A 17986-nucleotide genomic window follows, 5' to 3' on the forward strand; every position below is an offset into this window, starting at 1 on the left:
TTTATTGTTTCTGGAAGAATTTTAGGAAACCACCTTGAAACATGTACAGAGATGCCTACTCACCTTCTTCTGAACACCTTTAGGCACTGGAGTGTTAATAGAATCAAACTCAGATTTGTTTTTAGAAACATGAACTGGGGGAGGATGAGAAGAGGTATATAAAAACTTGAGCTCCTAAACATACATAGCAGGAGTGCAAATGTGGAAGTCAGATGCATGCTGTATAGTTTTGCGTTTACAATACCTGCTTTGGAAGGTCTTTTTCCCCATGTCAAGCAAAAAACCTATTTGACTGACTTTCGTGAGGAGACTCCATTTCTGAGGTACTGGTAATGATCAAGTTCTCACGTATTTTTACTTTTGCTTTTGTTCAGCCCCCAACATCCATCATGAAAAATTTGCAGAAGGACATTAAAAAAATGCCAGTCACTTACTGCAATGTCTAGGAAAAAAGTGTCAGGTGCTCACTTTTATTTGTCTTTCAAGGATGGAAGAAGTTACATGAAATGCATATATTGTCCTTTGCAACCAAGTGATAACAGTTATCTGATACATAGCACATTCAAATTCCAGGCCAAACTGTTGCCACATTTTCTGACACAAGTAGTTACCTTGGAAAAAAGTAAGGCTATCACAATGTGACCTTCTCATTAGAAATAAAAGACTAAGATACTTATCAAAATTGGTTAGCAAAGTTACAGACCTCTCTTCTTGCTGCAGCCTTCCTGAAGTTCAGTGTAACAAAAGGAAGATTTGGTTTAAGACATTGGCTGCCATCTCTAGTGTGCCAGTTAGTGCTATGTAAATACAGTGCTTGGAGATTCTGACTACTGGAACTATGGCCTAAACTGAAATCAGAAAGCGGACACAGGAAGAAAGCAAGAACCCTGAACTGCATGAAGGACAGCTCCTTGCTGCCCTCCTTTGTTCCTATGTATATTTGACTGGGGTCTCATCATATTCCAACCTTAACCTTACACAGTCGTCTTTTTCTGTATTTTTTTTCTCTCCACACTTACAGGCATAATTTCAGGAACTTATGAACAATCTAGGCTTCTGAATGCAGTAAAATCCCATCACTTATTATCCAGGTATCCAAATCCATGCAAGTGTGTATATCTGCATATATACAGAAAATCTGCAGCAACATAACTCAACTAAAAACAAAACAAAACCCAAACCCGCAAAAACCAAACCACCAAGCCCAATTTTTCCGTCCCTTCCCCAACTTAATGCACCCAGATGTTCTTTCACTTAAGTAATTTGTAAGTCACTTCACTATATCTGGAGGCAAAGGATGCAGAACGAAAGCAATCCCTTAATCACTGCTTGCCAGCTCCTCCTGGTCTCTTGAAAGTACAACTTCTGCAGTATAGTGTTTGCTCTATGATATTCATGATTAGCAAAAAAAAAAGATAAAAAAAATCACCAGTGAAATAAGCCAATCCTTCAGCAATTAGCTGAGCAAGTTCTTGGCTACTAAAGCAATAGCTTATGCCTGCTGATATTGCAGCCACCTGTTCCTTTCGAGACAAGTCAACAGTCATGCTAACTCTGAAGTATGAGCTTTTCTTCTAAAAACCAAAGAAACCCAAAGCAATCCAGTTCACCCATTCCATGGATTTGAGCATGTCATCAGTACCAGGTGACCTTGTACGGTGGCAAAAACCTCTTGGACCTCATCAGTACAGAATGCACTGCTTATAATTTAGGGTCTACTGTCTCGCTCTACTTTTCTCTTTAAAAAGGAAGTATAATGTAAGTTAAGCTGAAGTTCAGAAATGCATATATTTTACTTAAAAACATTCATCTGTTCAAAATTCAAAATAAACTTTATGGGATACAACAGTTTGGTTTTTCTTTTTAAATAACATTTCATTCAAACTGTATATAATTCATTGAAGTATTCGTACAGCAAACAATGGTTAATCCTTGAAAACCTGTAGAAAAAGATTTTCACACACACACACAAAAAAAAGGAAAAACAAAACTGAGGTCTCACACTCGCACACATTCACCCAAGCACACACTCGAGCACATCCTCACACATCCATACACAGGCTGCAGCAAAAGCAGAAAATTGTAGGCCCAAAAGGAAGGTGATGACTGATTGTTCTATCCGGAAGTCCAGGTAGCTCGGGGAAAAAAAAAAAACCAAAACCCAAAAAAAACCCAAAACAACCCCCCAGGAGTCCTCTGAGTAAAGAAACTACCTCAAGAAAATTCTCAAGTGCACTGGAGACCTGATCATTTAAACTGTTTCTGCAAAGCAGCTCCCTGCACCTGAGAAAAACGCAGCCCAAGGTGACTTGTGCAAATATAAGGAGTCAGGAATATCTCCTGTTATTCCTTAAGTAGACATGAGGGGTGTCCATAGATTCAATTAGTCTTTGATCATGCAAGATACTGCTGGAGTGCTGTCTTCGCCCTGCAATAAAGGAACAACCTGTCAGTTATTGGGGTTTGGCGTTACCAGCAACAGCTTTATGTACAAGACTGTACATGACGTACAGGATGAACGAGTGAGGTAAAAGGAGGCATGGCTGCCTCCTTCAGTTTGGAAGAATCAAGCCCATGGTGTAGAAGTGTTCTGCATGGGCTGTAACCATTTATGAATCCACCTTGCATCTAAGAATAAAATGGTCTATCCAAGTATACAGATGCTCAGCACAACTGAGCAACTTTTAAGGATGGCGGGGCTCAAGATATATATTGAACCTCGTTATCAACACACCTTAAGAGCAGTAATTGTGAAAAATAGTTACTTTTCTGAAATACATAGGTACCATGAAAAGTAGGTCTTTGACTTGGGAAATGAAAGAGGTGTCATAATTCAGCACATATTAGAAACAGGAATGCCATCCCTGACATATAATGTATGTTGAAACATACAATGATGTGAAAGGGAGAAAAGCACCAACAGCCACTGTAATACTGGAATTTATGTAATCTAACATTGTGCAACGTTTCTGTTAAGAAAAAACCACCTCCCAGAAGTCTAGGGTAACAGTTTCATAATCACTTCAGTTAATTGAGTGTTTCTTATCACCTGAAGTGAGCAGCTTTGCTTTTCTTGTCTCCCACACTTCCCAACCATGCTATCATGATTCTGACAGACTTTCCTAAGATCCAACACAATTCAGTGACTCTGAGGAAGATCACTTATTTTTTTCTTCCAAGTTTCCTGATGCCCTTGCAAGCTGTATCAGCTCATCACGGGGGCTGATGAGGCTGTTTGGACAGGGTAAACATCCAAACATCCCAGGTAAACCTGGGAGCAGGTGGCCAGAAGAAACAGGAGACACTGTCTTGGGACAGTGCTAAGCACAAGCACCTCCATGTCTCTTAAAAACAAGTCTTACATGTTGACAAGGAAGGCCCATTTACCAGGAGGTATTTTTACTGATAGAAGTTTTATTCCTATTTCTCACTGTTTGAAAACCTTATTTAGCTATTCCATAACTTTCTGTAAGCCTGCTTGTTGATATCTATTTGCTGCTGGTTATCACGTTCATCACAGACTTTTAAGCAGAAGTCCTAACTTTACTACAAAGTTGTCCAAGAATGCTAAGAGTGTCTTCCATAGAAACAAGAAACCCAAATCTAAACATTTTTAAATACTGCACAGTTTTGAGTTGTCTGCGTATGACCTCTTCCAAAAAACAGGTCATTTCCTTTAGTTCATGAAAGAGGTATGGGTAGGTCAGATAAATGTGAAAAGTTACCATAAAAAAACATAAACTTTCACAAGCTATTTTGGTTATTTGTCTTTGTGAAGAAGTTAAATGATCTGTGTAGATACTATGAGTGACCGAACAGGTATGTGAAAAGTTACTGTTGAGCTTAGTTTAAAAGAATTTGAGATCAACAACAGTGCTGATCCTGTATTACCTTTTTAATTCAGTGTTACGTGATTGTTCACTGTTGTTGCAATCCTCTGGAACTTTGTTAGTAACCCAAGGTTTACACAAGTATTTGTGTATCAGTGAGATATCAATGAGATTTCAGAGAGGACTTTCCACTGGTTTAGAAGACCTTATGTGCAGTTATTTTATACTATTGAGAGCTGCAGTAAAATTTGCTACTCCTGAGCAATACAAAACCTGTTCCTTAAGTACTCATCACTATTTCTTTCTATACCATAAAACTTAGTGCAACAATAAACAGGTTTTTCTGGGGACTTTTTTTAATAATCAAGATATTAAAAATAAATATTTTTCTTAATAAAAAGCAAAGATTTCCCTCTAATTATCTTTTTTGATTTTTTCTTTATACTCACTTGTCACACAGATTTGGATCTGATGACTGACTCAATTTATGTAGAATATCTACTATTCCCATGTCTCGTAGTTTATCTTGGCGTTCTTGTGAACCTACAATGATAAATCACACTGTTAGGAACACCACCAAAAATAAATGTCTGCAGGACAGAAGAAAGGAGTGATTGTAGAAACCAGGGGAGGGGTATGGAACACAGTTCAGCTAGAACACAGCAATGGAAAAACTTCACTGCAGCTACTTCCCAAAGGAGTAGTTTCTTTTTTTGTACTCTCGGTGCATATGTTTTAAGAAAATAAAATGTTGAAGGCAAAAATCTGAACGCATTTTATCCTAAAGTACGAAGCTTGACTTTAGTTGGTTTATTCTCATCTCTCTGATTTGGATGGAGAGAACATGTAAACAGAGGTGCATTTTTGAGTCTGTCTTGTAGCACTGTACAATTCCAGTATAATGAGCAGAAAGCCACCAGGAACACAGCTGTTATCTGTCGAGTATCACACACTGAATGAAGTTCTGTGATCTGAGAGACATGGAATAAAGTTGAGGTGGGGACAGGGACACTAACCAAAGCCAAGTAGAGACACTAACTTCTTTGCTGAAGAGCAGCAGAGTCAACTTGAGGGTTTCTAAATCATCCACCTCGAAGTCCTCCTCCCAGATTCACCATTCTACAAAGCATACCACCTCTCACCACTCCTTCCCTTGCCATTTCTTCTAGCTCCACACTGCTGACTCCACCTGCCCTCTCTGCCCCTCAACCCAAACGCATGTATTTTTCTCTGCAGCAGCAACCTTCAGCTCTCTCCTGGTTATTTTTCACTGTTCCAGGCCATGACTCTTTACCAAATGCCTTCCCCATTCCTTCCAGTTCCACCCACAAGTCTTTTGACTGGTTTCAGAGTCTCACCACCCAACCCATTCAAACCATACATGCTGGGGAAAATTTCTCTGCAACAAACCCCAGACTGATCCTTTCCAGTAAGCCTGTTTCTTCCAACAATAAGTTTTCACAGCCTTCTTGAGACTTCGAAGCTCTCACCTCACTACAACTGTTTACAGCTATTACAGAAATGCTATAGGCAGAAACCTTCCACCATGTGCCTCTCATCAACTCCTATTTATTGACAGTCTTGTGACTCCTCTGCCTGCTCCACAACAGCTCTCTACACTTTCCTCAATGGCCTCTTGACCCCTCTTCACTTATTCTGTATTATACCTATAATAATGTCTCCTTTTATGCTTTGGATCCCACCGCATTGTGCATTGCAAATAGTGATCACTATGCAATATTAACCTTTCAATCAGGATAGTAACTTATATATGCATTAATAGTGAGGCTTTCTTACCTTCTTCTTCATTCCATATGAGATTAGATATACAGAACATGGCAGCAAGCTGAAGTTTAGCATTTGAATGACTCTAAATATAGAAAAACATTACTCAAATTTAGAAGAAATTCAGAAATCCTCAGAGTTACATTTTGCATTCATCCTGTAATAAATAAGGTAGCAAAGTAGGAACTAATTCTTATTTAAAACTTCTCTCAGAGACAGTGACGTAACATAAGGCTCTTGAGTAGCTTTAAATCACATCCTTCCAAATACTTATTGGGGTCTACAAGAAATGCCTTTTCCAAGATCATGATGTTTTTTCCAGGTGTGCCAGAAGCACTGCTTAAATCACCGTAACATTCTTATGGGAAATAACCACTGGCTTTTCCTTTTAATCAGATCCTCAGTATGCTTGCCATACAGAACTGCACTACATGATTCCTAAACAAAACTGGGTATATGAAAGTTAATGCATGATACTGAATAATTTATACACCAAAAAGCTGAAGTGCCCTTTTATTCATTCCTGCAAAAGATCAACATAAAAACTTTCAGAGAAATTTTCCATACCATGTAGTATTTGATTTTCTGCAGGATGTCGTCATTGGTCATAATCAGTTCTTTCGCTGTTGTCCCATCTGCTATATTGGCAAGTATACATAACGTCTGAAAGACAGAAAAAACATTATTTGGCCACAGATCACATCCCATGATTTATACAGTTTGCCTGACAGCTTTGAACTTGTGACAAACAATTTCTTTAATTAGTTTAATATCTTTAATCTGGAGTTTTCAGCTTGCATACATCTGGGGCCAATGCCAGAGTTAACAGCTGTGGATGAACAGCCCTGGCAAAAACCCCAGTCATTGCCATTTTAAAATAAAAAGCAATATCCATTAAAGTTTTACTCACTGAAATGAAGTAAGTCTCTCATAGAAATAAGCAGCATATAAAAAAATTAAATATACTGGAAAATTAAGCAGTCTATTCTGTATCAGCCTCTAGGGAAAAAAACCCGACCCAGAACAACCAAACTAACATATCCGTCTAGTTCTTCAGGCCAGAAAAGGAAAAAACAGACCTATATTCTGATCTGGCAAAGTAATAATTTGTTGTCAACAAATCTAATCACACATTTTGCCTGCAGAGATAACCGAAACTATTAATGCATCTAGTTATTTCTTGCAAATCAGAGAAGCAATCCTACAGAACACCCATGAAGCACCTAGGCCCATTTTGGAACTCCATGCACATAGCATTAAGACTTGAGCAGGCAGCTTTGCTGGCTCAGGAGGCACTGGAAAATGCTCTAAAAATTCTTTCCCAAAGAGCTGTGGAAGAACTTAACCATCTTTTCCGGACATACAGGGATGACTTCAGAGGACACCAGAGAATGATCAGCACTTGTATGACGCCAGTGTGTACACTGCATTCATGTCAGCAGTCGCAGAGATTTATTTCCAAGGTGCTAACTACACACTGCTGAACAAGTCAGACAGTAAGTACTGTCCTGCTAGGAGTATGGTCTCTCATGTGCAGACAGGCAGTCTTGCATAGATGACTTGACCAGTCTGGATTTAGCTCAGTGATTTTACACTCAGTTGCAATGCTGTTTGCTACCGGTATCCGTCCTAAGCCAAAGCAATCCTCTGGCATCTCCCACAGCTTCTCACTGTCCTCATTCTTCATCACCACATGTTTTGGATAAGGAAGAAACAGGGTTCTCCAACTGTCTTGTCTGTCACAAGAGTTAATCAGCCAAACTCTACCCATCTATCCTCTTGCTTTAGCACACCCACAGCAGGAATTCCTGTCTGCTGGCCCCCTTATGCAGCCACCAAGCCAGAGATGCTTTTCCCTACTCCCTTTCCTCCTGCATACTGCTTTTCTTAAAGCTTTATATTTTGTAGGCATGTCCTTCCCCACTTTCTCCTGGGCTACACCAGCATGCTCTTTTCCCTCCTAGTGCTTCTCCTCTCATTGCTGCTGGCTCCTGCAGGCACCCAAAAGTAGTTAAGTTACCCAGTCTCCCAGCAGACTCTCTCATTGCTGCTGGCTCCTTCAGGCACCCAAGAATAGTTGAGTTACCCAGTCTCCCAGCAGATCATACATAACTGCCAGCAAGGCAGGTGATGATGGTATTCTTCCTTACTGTCTGCTCCTGTGGCTGCTATAGGAGCAAATAACAATAATGCTTTCCCCAGCATGAAATACTGGCTTCTTTATCTTCCCTTGTTCCTACTGTCACTTTTCTGCTACTGCAATTGCCTTAAATTTAATTCCTTTGCTTTCACATACAGTGCCCTCCTCTTTACCAAACCTACATTGAAAAAAATACTTTTAATTCAATTCAAACACACTCGTAATAATCCATTATAAAAAACAATGTTCTTGTAGGTGTAGTTATTAATTTGCCAGATCTCAGTAAAATATTCACATCATAATCCCAAACAAAAATGACATGTTGAGAAAAGTAAGCTTTCTTAGCCATTGCTTACATTTTATTCCACCAAGGCACTATGAAACAAAAAAGGATACCTGTTCTTTGACTTCTATATTGTGCTCCCCTTCCAGAATGAGGGTCACTGCTTGCATGATTTGCTTCCCGTGAGTGCTCATTATATGATCTATGTGCTGCCAAAGCAATGACGAAATACAATCAGTGTAACTTCCAGACAAAGAATGGGCATTCCTACTTGAATTACTTTAAGTAAAGAGTAGCAACACTGCACAAAGGCCCTAACTCCTAGTGAGATCTCCCAAAACCAAGAACTTCTTACAGCAGAAACACTTCATAATATTCCTCTTCATCTGAAGCCTGGTCTTGTTTGAGAAAGCATGATACGGGCCTTGGTTCTGATTTCACTGTAACCTGCAGAAAAGACACTGGTTTCTCAGTTGCATGGAGGCCAGTCTGAAGACTAAATCCTGCTGGACTCAAGCTGTAAGTGTGATGCTGCAGTTAGAAGGAACCACTTCTCTTCTGATAACAGGGGGATATCAGAGAGGGGTAAGAAAACTGTTGTTTCTTAATGGCTACTCTTACTGTCAATCTGTGGCCAGATCAGATATCCGCATTTTAAAAGTCTGACAGGGTTCAGAGGAATAAGCCATATATATTACTTATCACCCAGGAAAACTGTCCCAAGAGACTTAACAAGTAAAAGCTCATTTGATCACAGACTATAAACACTTACACTAGAATAAATCTGATCATTAGGAGTAACAGAAAAAGATGAAACTACATCTACTGGATTAAGAGATACCAAAACTCAAGAGTGGCAGCACCAGAGATTACCAGTACATGGCACACTACAATTTTTTTAAGACATTCTACATTCTTGTAGGACTTCCTAAAATTGCTAATAATGAGACTTCATTCAAAAGCTGCTGGATGAGTTATTCTGGAGTGAGTTTTGGATAGAGAATGAGAATGGCCGGGTCTGGCTCTAAGACAAACTATAGGAAGTAGGTGAAGCTAGTGAAGAAAACCTTCAGTGATAAATGAGACTCTGCTGTAAAGAGCTCAGGGTGAATTTAATGAACGGTTATTAAATATCCTTTCACATTAAGACAGAGCTAATTTTCTATGAAGCGCATTGAGACTCAACGAGTACAAATATCAGAAGATTTTTTGCAGTGACCTTTTTATGGTAGAAACACAATACGTGATAAATGCACAGTAGAGGCTTCGTGGTTTTTTTCCCCCACAAAAATGTTGGCTTGCCAAATGTTTGTTGCATGTTTTCCCTCTGTTCTTCACAGGGGATTACCCCTTTCTTTTCCTCCACCAATATCTCTTTCTCCCTGTCAAAAACAATTCACGGGCTTACATTTTCAAACCATTTTATTTCAGTGTGTAAAATGAACGTATGTATCTTGTAAGTGCACAGTCCCACAGTCAAATTCAAAAAGCCAATACTATCGATATAATTGGATAAGAGCAGAAATGTATCAGGTGTCAAGAAAGAAGAAACACAGATACCCTTAAGATATGTACCTCTCCACAGATTGACTCAACTGCAATCTTGTTGTTCTGGACAAGTTTCACAAAGACTGTTAGAAAAATTATTTTGCTGAAAGTTAAATGCAATGGAATTTAATATTAAATGTAACCATCTAGCTCCATACTTGATAATAAATACAGAGTTTGAGTGGATGCAGAGAATTCTTTCAAGTATTTTCTTACATTGATTTGTACATTTAGTTATAGATACTTGGATAAAGCCTCAATTTTAGCAAAATATCTAATATTAAAAAAGAAAACTTGTCTTTCAAAGAAGTGTTGTAATATCTGAATGTTTTATCAGCTTTCAGAAGAAGGTCTGTCTGCAGCTCTACTTACTGGGCGAGTAGATAGAAGATTCCTGAGCAGTCCCAAAGTTTTCATCAGAACATTTACATCAGAATCAGAAAGCAACTGGAATAACTGCTCTGTACTCAGACCTCGTAAGATGTCTGATTTGATCTTCTGTTCTGCTTGAAATGCCATATTCTGAAAGAGAGAAATTGGTTTTGCTTGATTTTGTTTAACTTAAACTTGAGCTTTCACTCTTGTAGCAGACAATTATCTGCAGGCATATATCCTTCCTAAATTAAGCTTGCAAAGGTTCTAATTTATGAGGAACTGCTACATGGTGAATTGAATTTCCACACATTGTTACAGCTGACCTGGTTATTTTACCTACTTTTATTTGTCCCCTGGCATGCTACCGACACTACTTAAGACACTAAACTGTTTCCCTGAATAATCTGGGCAAACAAACTTATACCGGAACTGAAGAGCTTGTTCTACTTTACAGACTAATTGATGAAGTGTTCCAAGCTGATACTGTTTTCCAGTAGTAGTAGGGTGGAAAGACAAGCCAGATTTCAGTTATGTTATTTTTAATAACTGATGAGTTCTTTAAGTTACATTCACAAACTTTTTGAAAGCAAAATCAGAAGTGGTATTTCATCAGTGTGCTCTACTTACCATTAAAGCCCAAATGCCATTCACTCGCAAGGCAAGATTTTCACTCTGTGTTAAACTACATAGAAGTTCTATGGCTCCAGATTCTAAAATAGGCTAAAATGAAAAGGGAAAAGGAAAAAAACAAACAAACAAAACTTTAAAACATTACTTTGACTAACTACACATCTATACAAACATAAATATATACAAAGACAGGAACTATGTATCCCAATAGAAAAATACATTATTTCAAGCCATTTTGAAGTGGAAACTCTAAGCCAACTCTGACCTGCAGTACGAACAAGAAAGCCATGGGCCAATGAACTGTCCTTGGCATTATTTCAGTTAATTTTCTATCTCACAGACATGACTAAAGCCACCAAGATCAATTATAAAACCAATGTAATCCCAAGTGCCTTGTAGGAGCCCACATACTCCACAACCTTGTGAGAGTTTTCTGTAATTAAGTAATATTTAAGACTTGAACTGTTCCATTGCTATCAAGTATTGATATGTATGAACTGCACGAAATACAGACATCACAGAACTCGAGAACAGATCCTGTACTGTTCACTCAAGAACAATAAAACCCACAAGACTCAGCTTTGCCAGCATTTTCAAGATTACAGCAGTAATTCTCTAAGACAATGAATGGATCATACTGCCAATGATCAGTTTGTTGTCTTCCTGCTTCTGAGTTTTTTTAGATAATACTGTTTTACAAGTAAAAACCTCCACAATTTCATGTCTACTTGTTTGAGACTACATTTAAGTATTCAATCATGTTTAACTGTCACAACACTTTAAACAGAGTTTTATTCACAAGCTATCAGTGGTACACTCTGCCTAACCTTACAGCTCTGTAACGCTTCACAAGCAGTGACAACCAATTAAAGTACATTATACAATGGTTCTATAAGCATAAAAGATAACTTTTGTCTATTACTACCTTCTTGTTTCTGGATAAATACTGACCTCCTTGCTTGGAGAGAATTCCAGAAGAAGATTGCATAGAGTAGAAGATGCTACTATGAGAATTTCATTTGGAGCATTCTGTAAAACCTGCAGTTACACGGGAGAGAGTGAGGAATTTCTGTTAACTGGTAGGATAAAGAAGGAATAGTTTTCAAACGGAATACTAGTAATCATGCTGCATTCTGATATTCCATACTTTAGGAGACACTTTGATGCTAGTAGTGCAGATCCAGACGGTGCTCATTCAACTCAGTGTGATGATACACGTTATATGACAAGCTGGAGAAATGCAAAGTTATTTCATAGAAGCCAGATTTGAGAGCTTTCAGGCCAAATTCAAAAAGAAATCAGTAGCAGCAGATCCCCACTCTGCAAAGCATGTATGTGCTGGTAGTTGTAATTTAGCTCTGCAGCCAATCTCTCAGCAGAGAGCAGGCTGTGTCCTGTAGTGCACCTCTGCCATGGTTTACAGAAAAGCAGATGAAACTCCAGGAGGATTCTCCTCAACACTTCTGTACCTTGTGCAAAGCACAACAGGGTAAACTTCCTCCTGACTATCTTTTCAGAAAAGCAAGTAGCCTGAAACAAGTTACACTCTCTTATCTGTGCCCAGATCTCCAGCAGGACCCATACATGCCACTCTTAAAAGGAGCATCTCTTTTGAATGTTCTGAAAAAGCTCAGTGAGGAAATAGGCAATTTGAGATAAAACTGCTTCTCCACAGTCCTCTTTACTACTGCTTGGCTTTTGTTAATTTACTACTCCTAATTAGGAGATCATGGGATTTTGATTTCTGAGTAATTTCTATTATGATTCTACAGAAAGGCATGCAAATAGAACAGACACCATATCATCCTTTAATGCAATGGAACACACAGTATTTGAGACTTGACTTTTCTTTACTTACCTTCATTAAAGGTTTCCATACAGCATGATCCTGAAAACTTGTCCTGAGCTGCTGTACTGAACGGGACAAACTGTGCAAACATCTGTACAGGAAAATAAACTGTCATTGTGAAACATACATGCTCACATATACTATACTGTAACATTGCTTCTACACAAAGATTCAGCTTAGAATTTGGGAGCAGTAGACTGTAAATAGCAAAAAAACCCAATTCTACTAGTCCAGGATAACTCCCTCCCTCCCCCAGTGAATATGCCAACAATAGAACTAACTTCAAATTAGCTTTTAAAAATTTAACAGAACTTCTAACTAACAAGTGCAGCACTGGCTTTTGGCAAGACAAGTATCTGTATGAATCAGAAAAGCCTCCTACCTGACTGCAGCTAATCGCACCTTGATACTAGATTCAGACAAGCCATTAACAATACGATCCATCATATTTTCAGTCTCAATGATCTGGAACAAAAAGGAATGAATGATGTATGAACAAAGTAATATGAATACTTATGGTTTGTTGGGTTTTTTTGTCTGCAACATTTGAAATACTGCATATAAAAACTAGCTAAAACCAGCAAGCCACATCCTCTTCCCAGATTAGGTGGAAAGCAGTGTATCTCTGCACAAAATTTAGAAAAATAATTTACATTCTATGCCCCACTACTGCTTTAAAATTGTTTTATTAATCATCAAGGAACAAGAGGGTCTTTTATATATGTACACACGCATATATGAATTACCCTTAAAGTCATATTAAAGCAAAAGAGAGAGCACATGTGACTGCACACAATATATACAAACTACAGAGTAGAGATATGTTATAAAGCTAGCTGGAAGAAATACATGGTAGTTCATCTGCCACATTTAGACATGGCCAGCACAAGCACTCAGGACTAGGATAAAATGGAACTTGTACCAAGATGAAAGATGGCTTTTCTATAATCAGTCAACTTGGTCATGTAGTCACCCCTACCACTTGGTAAAAAAACAAAGCCTTGACTGTAAAATAAAGGATCCTTACTATTAAGTAAAGAAGTTAATCCTGCAACAAAACAGAAGTTTATGGGTTTGAATTCTGGAGGTCCTGAATGGCTCCCCAGTGATGAATCTTCCTGTGAGTTATCTTTTCAACACTGTTTTCCTGCCTCCTTTATGTCCAGATCTTTCTTCCGTTTTTCCCCCTCAACTAGCAAGTAAACTCAGGAAATTTGCCTGCCCTTGCCATGTTTAATATAGCAACGCCATGCTTAATTCTAAAATAAATTTTGCTTTTAATTATTCATTGTTTAATTTCCAACCACTTTCCAAATAAATTTTTAACTGTAAGTGCTCAGATAATCCCATCTCTTTACTGTGATGTTTGAATACAGTTTCCTTTCCTTCACACCAACTGCTTTGTTATGACACTGCAAGCCCCCTTGGTTGCTTCAGAATCATGGAACAATTTCTGAATTTGTTTACCAATATAATTAGGCCTTTCCAGGGGTTACCTAAAAACAAACCAAAACAAAACCAACCCCACAAACAAACTAAACCCCCAACATTTCTTTTATAATAGGATATATGACAACAGGGGTATATTCTGTCCCTCAGACCACATGTTTTAGAAATTACTCATATGCCACAATATTTATGAGTAGCAAGGGCCATAACATGTTGAAAAACGAGTTATTGTAAGAATCTAGTTCATCCCTGTGAAGATGCTTACATAAATAACCTTTACTTTTGTATTTTGTGATGACAAGACATTAATGTTTCTTCAAATACCATACAAAGAAAGTGCAGTCTGGACATTTATATTAATGTCAGAGAAAGAAATCCTTCTCATTTCAACCTATTTCCATCACAGTGATAAAAAAAAAAAACAAAGGGCTGGAAAGGGTGCAGATTCTTTCAGCTACATCTTTGCCCAACTGCTAACATTATTCCAGAGGCTCACCTTTTTTCTGATATCTTCATCATTTGCTCCCAGGGAAGCATAGAGCTTGAAAGCAGCTTGGCGCAGTTCATGGGCATGCTTCAAATCATGGTCAAGCTGTTTAAATAAAGCACAGATACCTAATTTAGACACTAAAAAATTACAGGTGTGATGCTCTTATCTTTTTGTAAGTTAATGCTTAGCTACTGGGCTTTTGTCTACCACACCAAGGGCACCCAGAAACACAAATGAATCAATGCTCCATTAGCTGATGTCCACATTTACCAACTGAACACAGTAACTGAAGAATATAGTTGATTTCTCTGCTGAGTTATAGATAAGTCAACTTAAACAATTTGAGGCCAAAACAGTTCTGTAAAATTATGACTCTTCAGACCATATTCAGGCAAAACATATTCTTTTTTTACCTAACAGAAAGAAGGCAGACTTAAAAAAAAAATAAAAGGGAAAAAAAAAAAAGGAGAGAATTAAGGGAATTTTTATCAAGAGAGCTGTGTTCAAGGCCAGGCTGGACAGAGCAACCTGGTCTAGTGGAAGATGTCCCTGCCTATGGCAAGGGAATGAACTTTAAGGTCTCTTCCAATCCAAACCACTCCAAAAGCAGCCAAAAGCAACCAAAGCCAGTTGTCTAGTCACATGACATCTATATTAAGGTGGATGTTAACTTCTGACTTCTGCTGCAAAGATAACACAGCAGAGTACAAACTTTCTATTAGGTTTCTGGAAGGTTATATGCATCAAGAATCAAGTCCTTCTGGACTTCTGGTCACTTTTCTGTTGAGGAACTCTGAATAAGTTTTAAATAGAATAAAAAAAAGTATCCTGAGCCCATTTATTATTGGTTTTGCACATTTTTCAAAGCTTCAGAACTGGGTAAGGGAACATACCCTCTTGATATCAGTGATTGCACTCACTGAGCTGGGATACTTGAAGTAGTCAGCAAGCATGACAATGAGGTGGTCAGTAATGCTGGCAATTCTCTGGAGCTCCACATCTGTTTCAATCAAATAGGCCAGTGTTTCTGCTCCTTCTACTCGCTCCTCCAGAAGTCTTTCCTTACTACACATTCGAACCAAACACGGCAGAGTCTGAAAAGTTAAAAACCAAAACACAAACAAAAACACCAACCACCATTGCTTAGTGTAGCTACATTCATAAAGAAGCTCACACACACACACAAAAAAGAAAAAAAAAAGCTATCCTAGAGCAATTCTCTACAATGTTGTTTAGATTTCTGCTTTCAAACAAAAAGATTTTAGAGGTTTTAAAGACACACTGAGCAATTGTTCAGGCATCACGAAGTTTACAGGAGGCTACTTACAACCAACTTATCATGCAATCAAAATTATACAATGTTTAGAAGTGACCATGGTCAAAGTTTCACAAAAGCTGGAGGGGGATGGAGTGGAAAATCCTCTCAGAAGTTCATATTTGCACAGGTTTATTCTTACTACACACAAGAACCAAAAGTACCTAAGCTGTACTCAAGAAGTACTTGACCACTCCTGCCCTTCTACAACCTAGGATTGACTAAGGACAATGCAGTCAAAAGTAATCTCAGGGCTTCCTTGACCCACACTGGCTCCTAGTAGTAGGGAAGGGAGGACTACTCCTAACTAGCACATTTGGTCAAGCAGAAATGAAGTCCGCAAGGAATCCAGGTCCATTCTGCCTTATTCTGACATTCCCCCTAAGGTGGTTACACTCACATGGCAGCATTTTTGTCATCCCTTCTCTATTTTATACAGTAAACCAAATCAATTTGTTCTTTACCTGAAGCTCAATAAAAAACACTCTGGAAAGACCAGTTCTTCAGTGGCTGGGACTCTGTTCACTTAAGTCTCACCAAATAAAAGTATGAACATGGATGAAGAGCAACATCAAGGTTTTTGCTTGTGTAACTCCACCAATTTCAACAGAATGACACTAGTAGAAAATGTTTCTCAGAGTTATATTTTTGGGGACCTGAAATAACATCTATCCATTGAGTGTTCAAATAATTAAATAGACTAGTATCTCATCTCCACTCCACAGGTAAGGAAGCAGAGTTACAGGACTTGCCTACATTTAGTAAAAAAAAAAAAAAAGATGCTACCACAAGGATTACCATTTAGGTTGTGAATCTTGTACCTAATTAAATGAGCCAAAACACATTCTCCCTGCATATCTGCCACTTGAGACACAAGATAAGACTTCCAGCCTGAGCAGTTGAAAACTTGTTCTAACAGCACAGACACACCTAAAGACCTTCTGCTTCCTTAGGAAGTCTTCCAGAACTCTTTAAAAGAGAAAACAGCTGCTGAGGGTTGGTAAATTAAAGCAGCCCTGGGAAATCACCTCATTCCAAAAGTGAGATTTCTAAGACCTCTGCAAGTTTGTTCAAAGTTTACCTTAAAAGCCTTCAGGTGTTTAATTATTACTATACTTTCTAATCAGTAAATTCAGAACTACACTGTTATGATTTAAATATCATCAGTTTCTATTACCAGGCTGGCATAAGATATATTAAAAACCTGAAGCTAGCATAAATAAATTAATGAAAGTTGAACATAAGCTCTCAAAATTGATATTTAGGTTGAGTAAGAAAAAAAGGTGGAATTCCACATCTAAAACACAAAGATAACAAATTCCCAATTCCTTCCCAGGTCAAGCATTGTGAAAGCTGAGAAATCATCTGCTCATGACAGACTCCAGATTGTGCAAGTATTTTGACTATAGCCATATAAAACAAGCTACTGGGAGACAAACCAGTGCCTTGTTCATATACAGAGACCAAGGCAGTAATGTTGTTTCCATGTTTCCTTCCATGGATATTGAAATGATTACAAATCTCAGATGGATGTGTGTCAAACTCTGCAATATTTATTCCTGGTTACTGACCTTTTAGTATGTTCTTTTATTAAAAGCTTCTTAAAAAAGCCAGGTCACTTAATGCTTAAAAACATAGAGGGAAACTAGGGAAATAATCTTTTAAATAAAGAATTCCAAACAAACAAACATGAGAGCTTGGTGCTTTGAAGCCTTTGGTGTAACAGATTTTGTGCTACTTCTTATATCAAACATGAAACCAGGATAGCCCTACATGAGAAAAAACATTTTAAACAGAAAACTGTTTAACCAGCTCACCTTAAGAACAATGCAAGAATCATCTGTTCGTATTGCTCCAGCTCTGCACATGGAAGTAAGGCTGTAACACAGCAAAACATACATTCAGCTACCATTGTTTTTATGCACTTAAGATATTGCAGAACAACCAACTGTACTAATAACATATACTTCCCTTTGCTCTACCATTGATTTAAACACATTTGTGCTTACTAGACTTGAGCACACAAACTACTACAGGTGTATTTTTAAGCAGATTTCTAGTACAGGACATTGTGCTGGAGCACCTATCAATACATACACTACACACTAGTTCAAAAAAGGTCTAACCATCAAACTCAACAGATTCAGATCCTGTTTACCAACAGACCCCCCTCCCCCAAATTAACAACATACCTTAAAATAAAGGAGCAATATACAGACATGTAGGCACACTTAAACAATTGGGAAAGAATCTATACAGGGCTGGTAGACTGTCAGCTTAGTCAGAAGCCCT

At 38.2% G+C, this 17986-nt stretch overlaps 1 protein-coding gene across 9 annotated transcripts in view; it reads right to left on the bottom strand.

Moving 5' to 3' along the window:
* Nucleotides 1–441: 441 nt before the first annotated feature.
* The window catches only part of ARMC8 (armadillo repeat containing 8), a 68307-nt gene continuing 50762 nt past the window's right edge, over nt 442–17986 (bottom strand). For 7 of the 9 annotated variants that reach the window (XM_061354486.1, XM_061354484.1, XM_061354492.1 and 4 more), the window contains 13 exons: nt 17512–17572; nt 15273–15473; nt 14386–14481; nt 12823–12905; nt 12450–12531; nt 11543–11629; nt 10589–10681; nt 9959–10108; nt 8152–8247; nt 6183–6278; nt 5628–5700; nt 4280–4373; nt 442–2428 (listed from right to left, as the gene is read on the bottom strand). In XM_061354486.1, coding sequence (XP_061210470.1) covers nt 2395–2428; nt 4280–4373; nt 5628–5700; nt 6183–6278; nt 8152–8247; nt 9959–10108; nt 10589–10681; nt 11543–11629; nt 12450–12531; nt 12823–12905; nt 14386–14481; nt 15273–15473; nt 17512–17572 — 1246 coding nt within the window. In that variant the 3' untranslated portion in view covers nt 442–2394. Of the gene's footprint in view, nt 2429–4279; nt 4374–5627; nt 5701–6182; nt 6279–8151; nt 8248–9257; nt 9421–9958; nt 10109–10588; nt 10682–11542; nt 11630–12449; nt 12532–12822; nt 12906–14385; nt 14482–15272; nt 15474–17511; nt 17573–17986 lie in introns of those variants that run through there. The other 2 variants (XM_061354487.1, XR_009725590.1) reach the window with 2 other exon arrangements.

The sequence above is a fragment of the Neopsephotus bourkii genome, unplaced genomic scaffold (genome assembly GCF_033783945.1).
Source record: "Neopsephotus bourkii isolate Nb327-2 ecotype Australia unplaced genomic scaffold, CSIRO-AGI_Nbou_v1 NB_739, whole genome shotgun sequence".
Taxonomy (NCBI): domain Eukaryota; kingdom Metazoa; phylum Chordata; class Aves; order Psittaciformes; family Psittacidae; genus Neopsephotus; species Neopsephotus bourkii.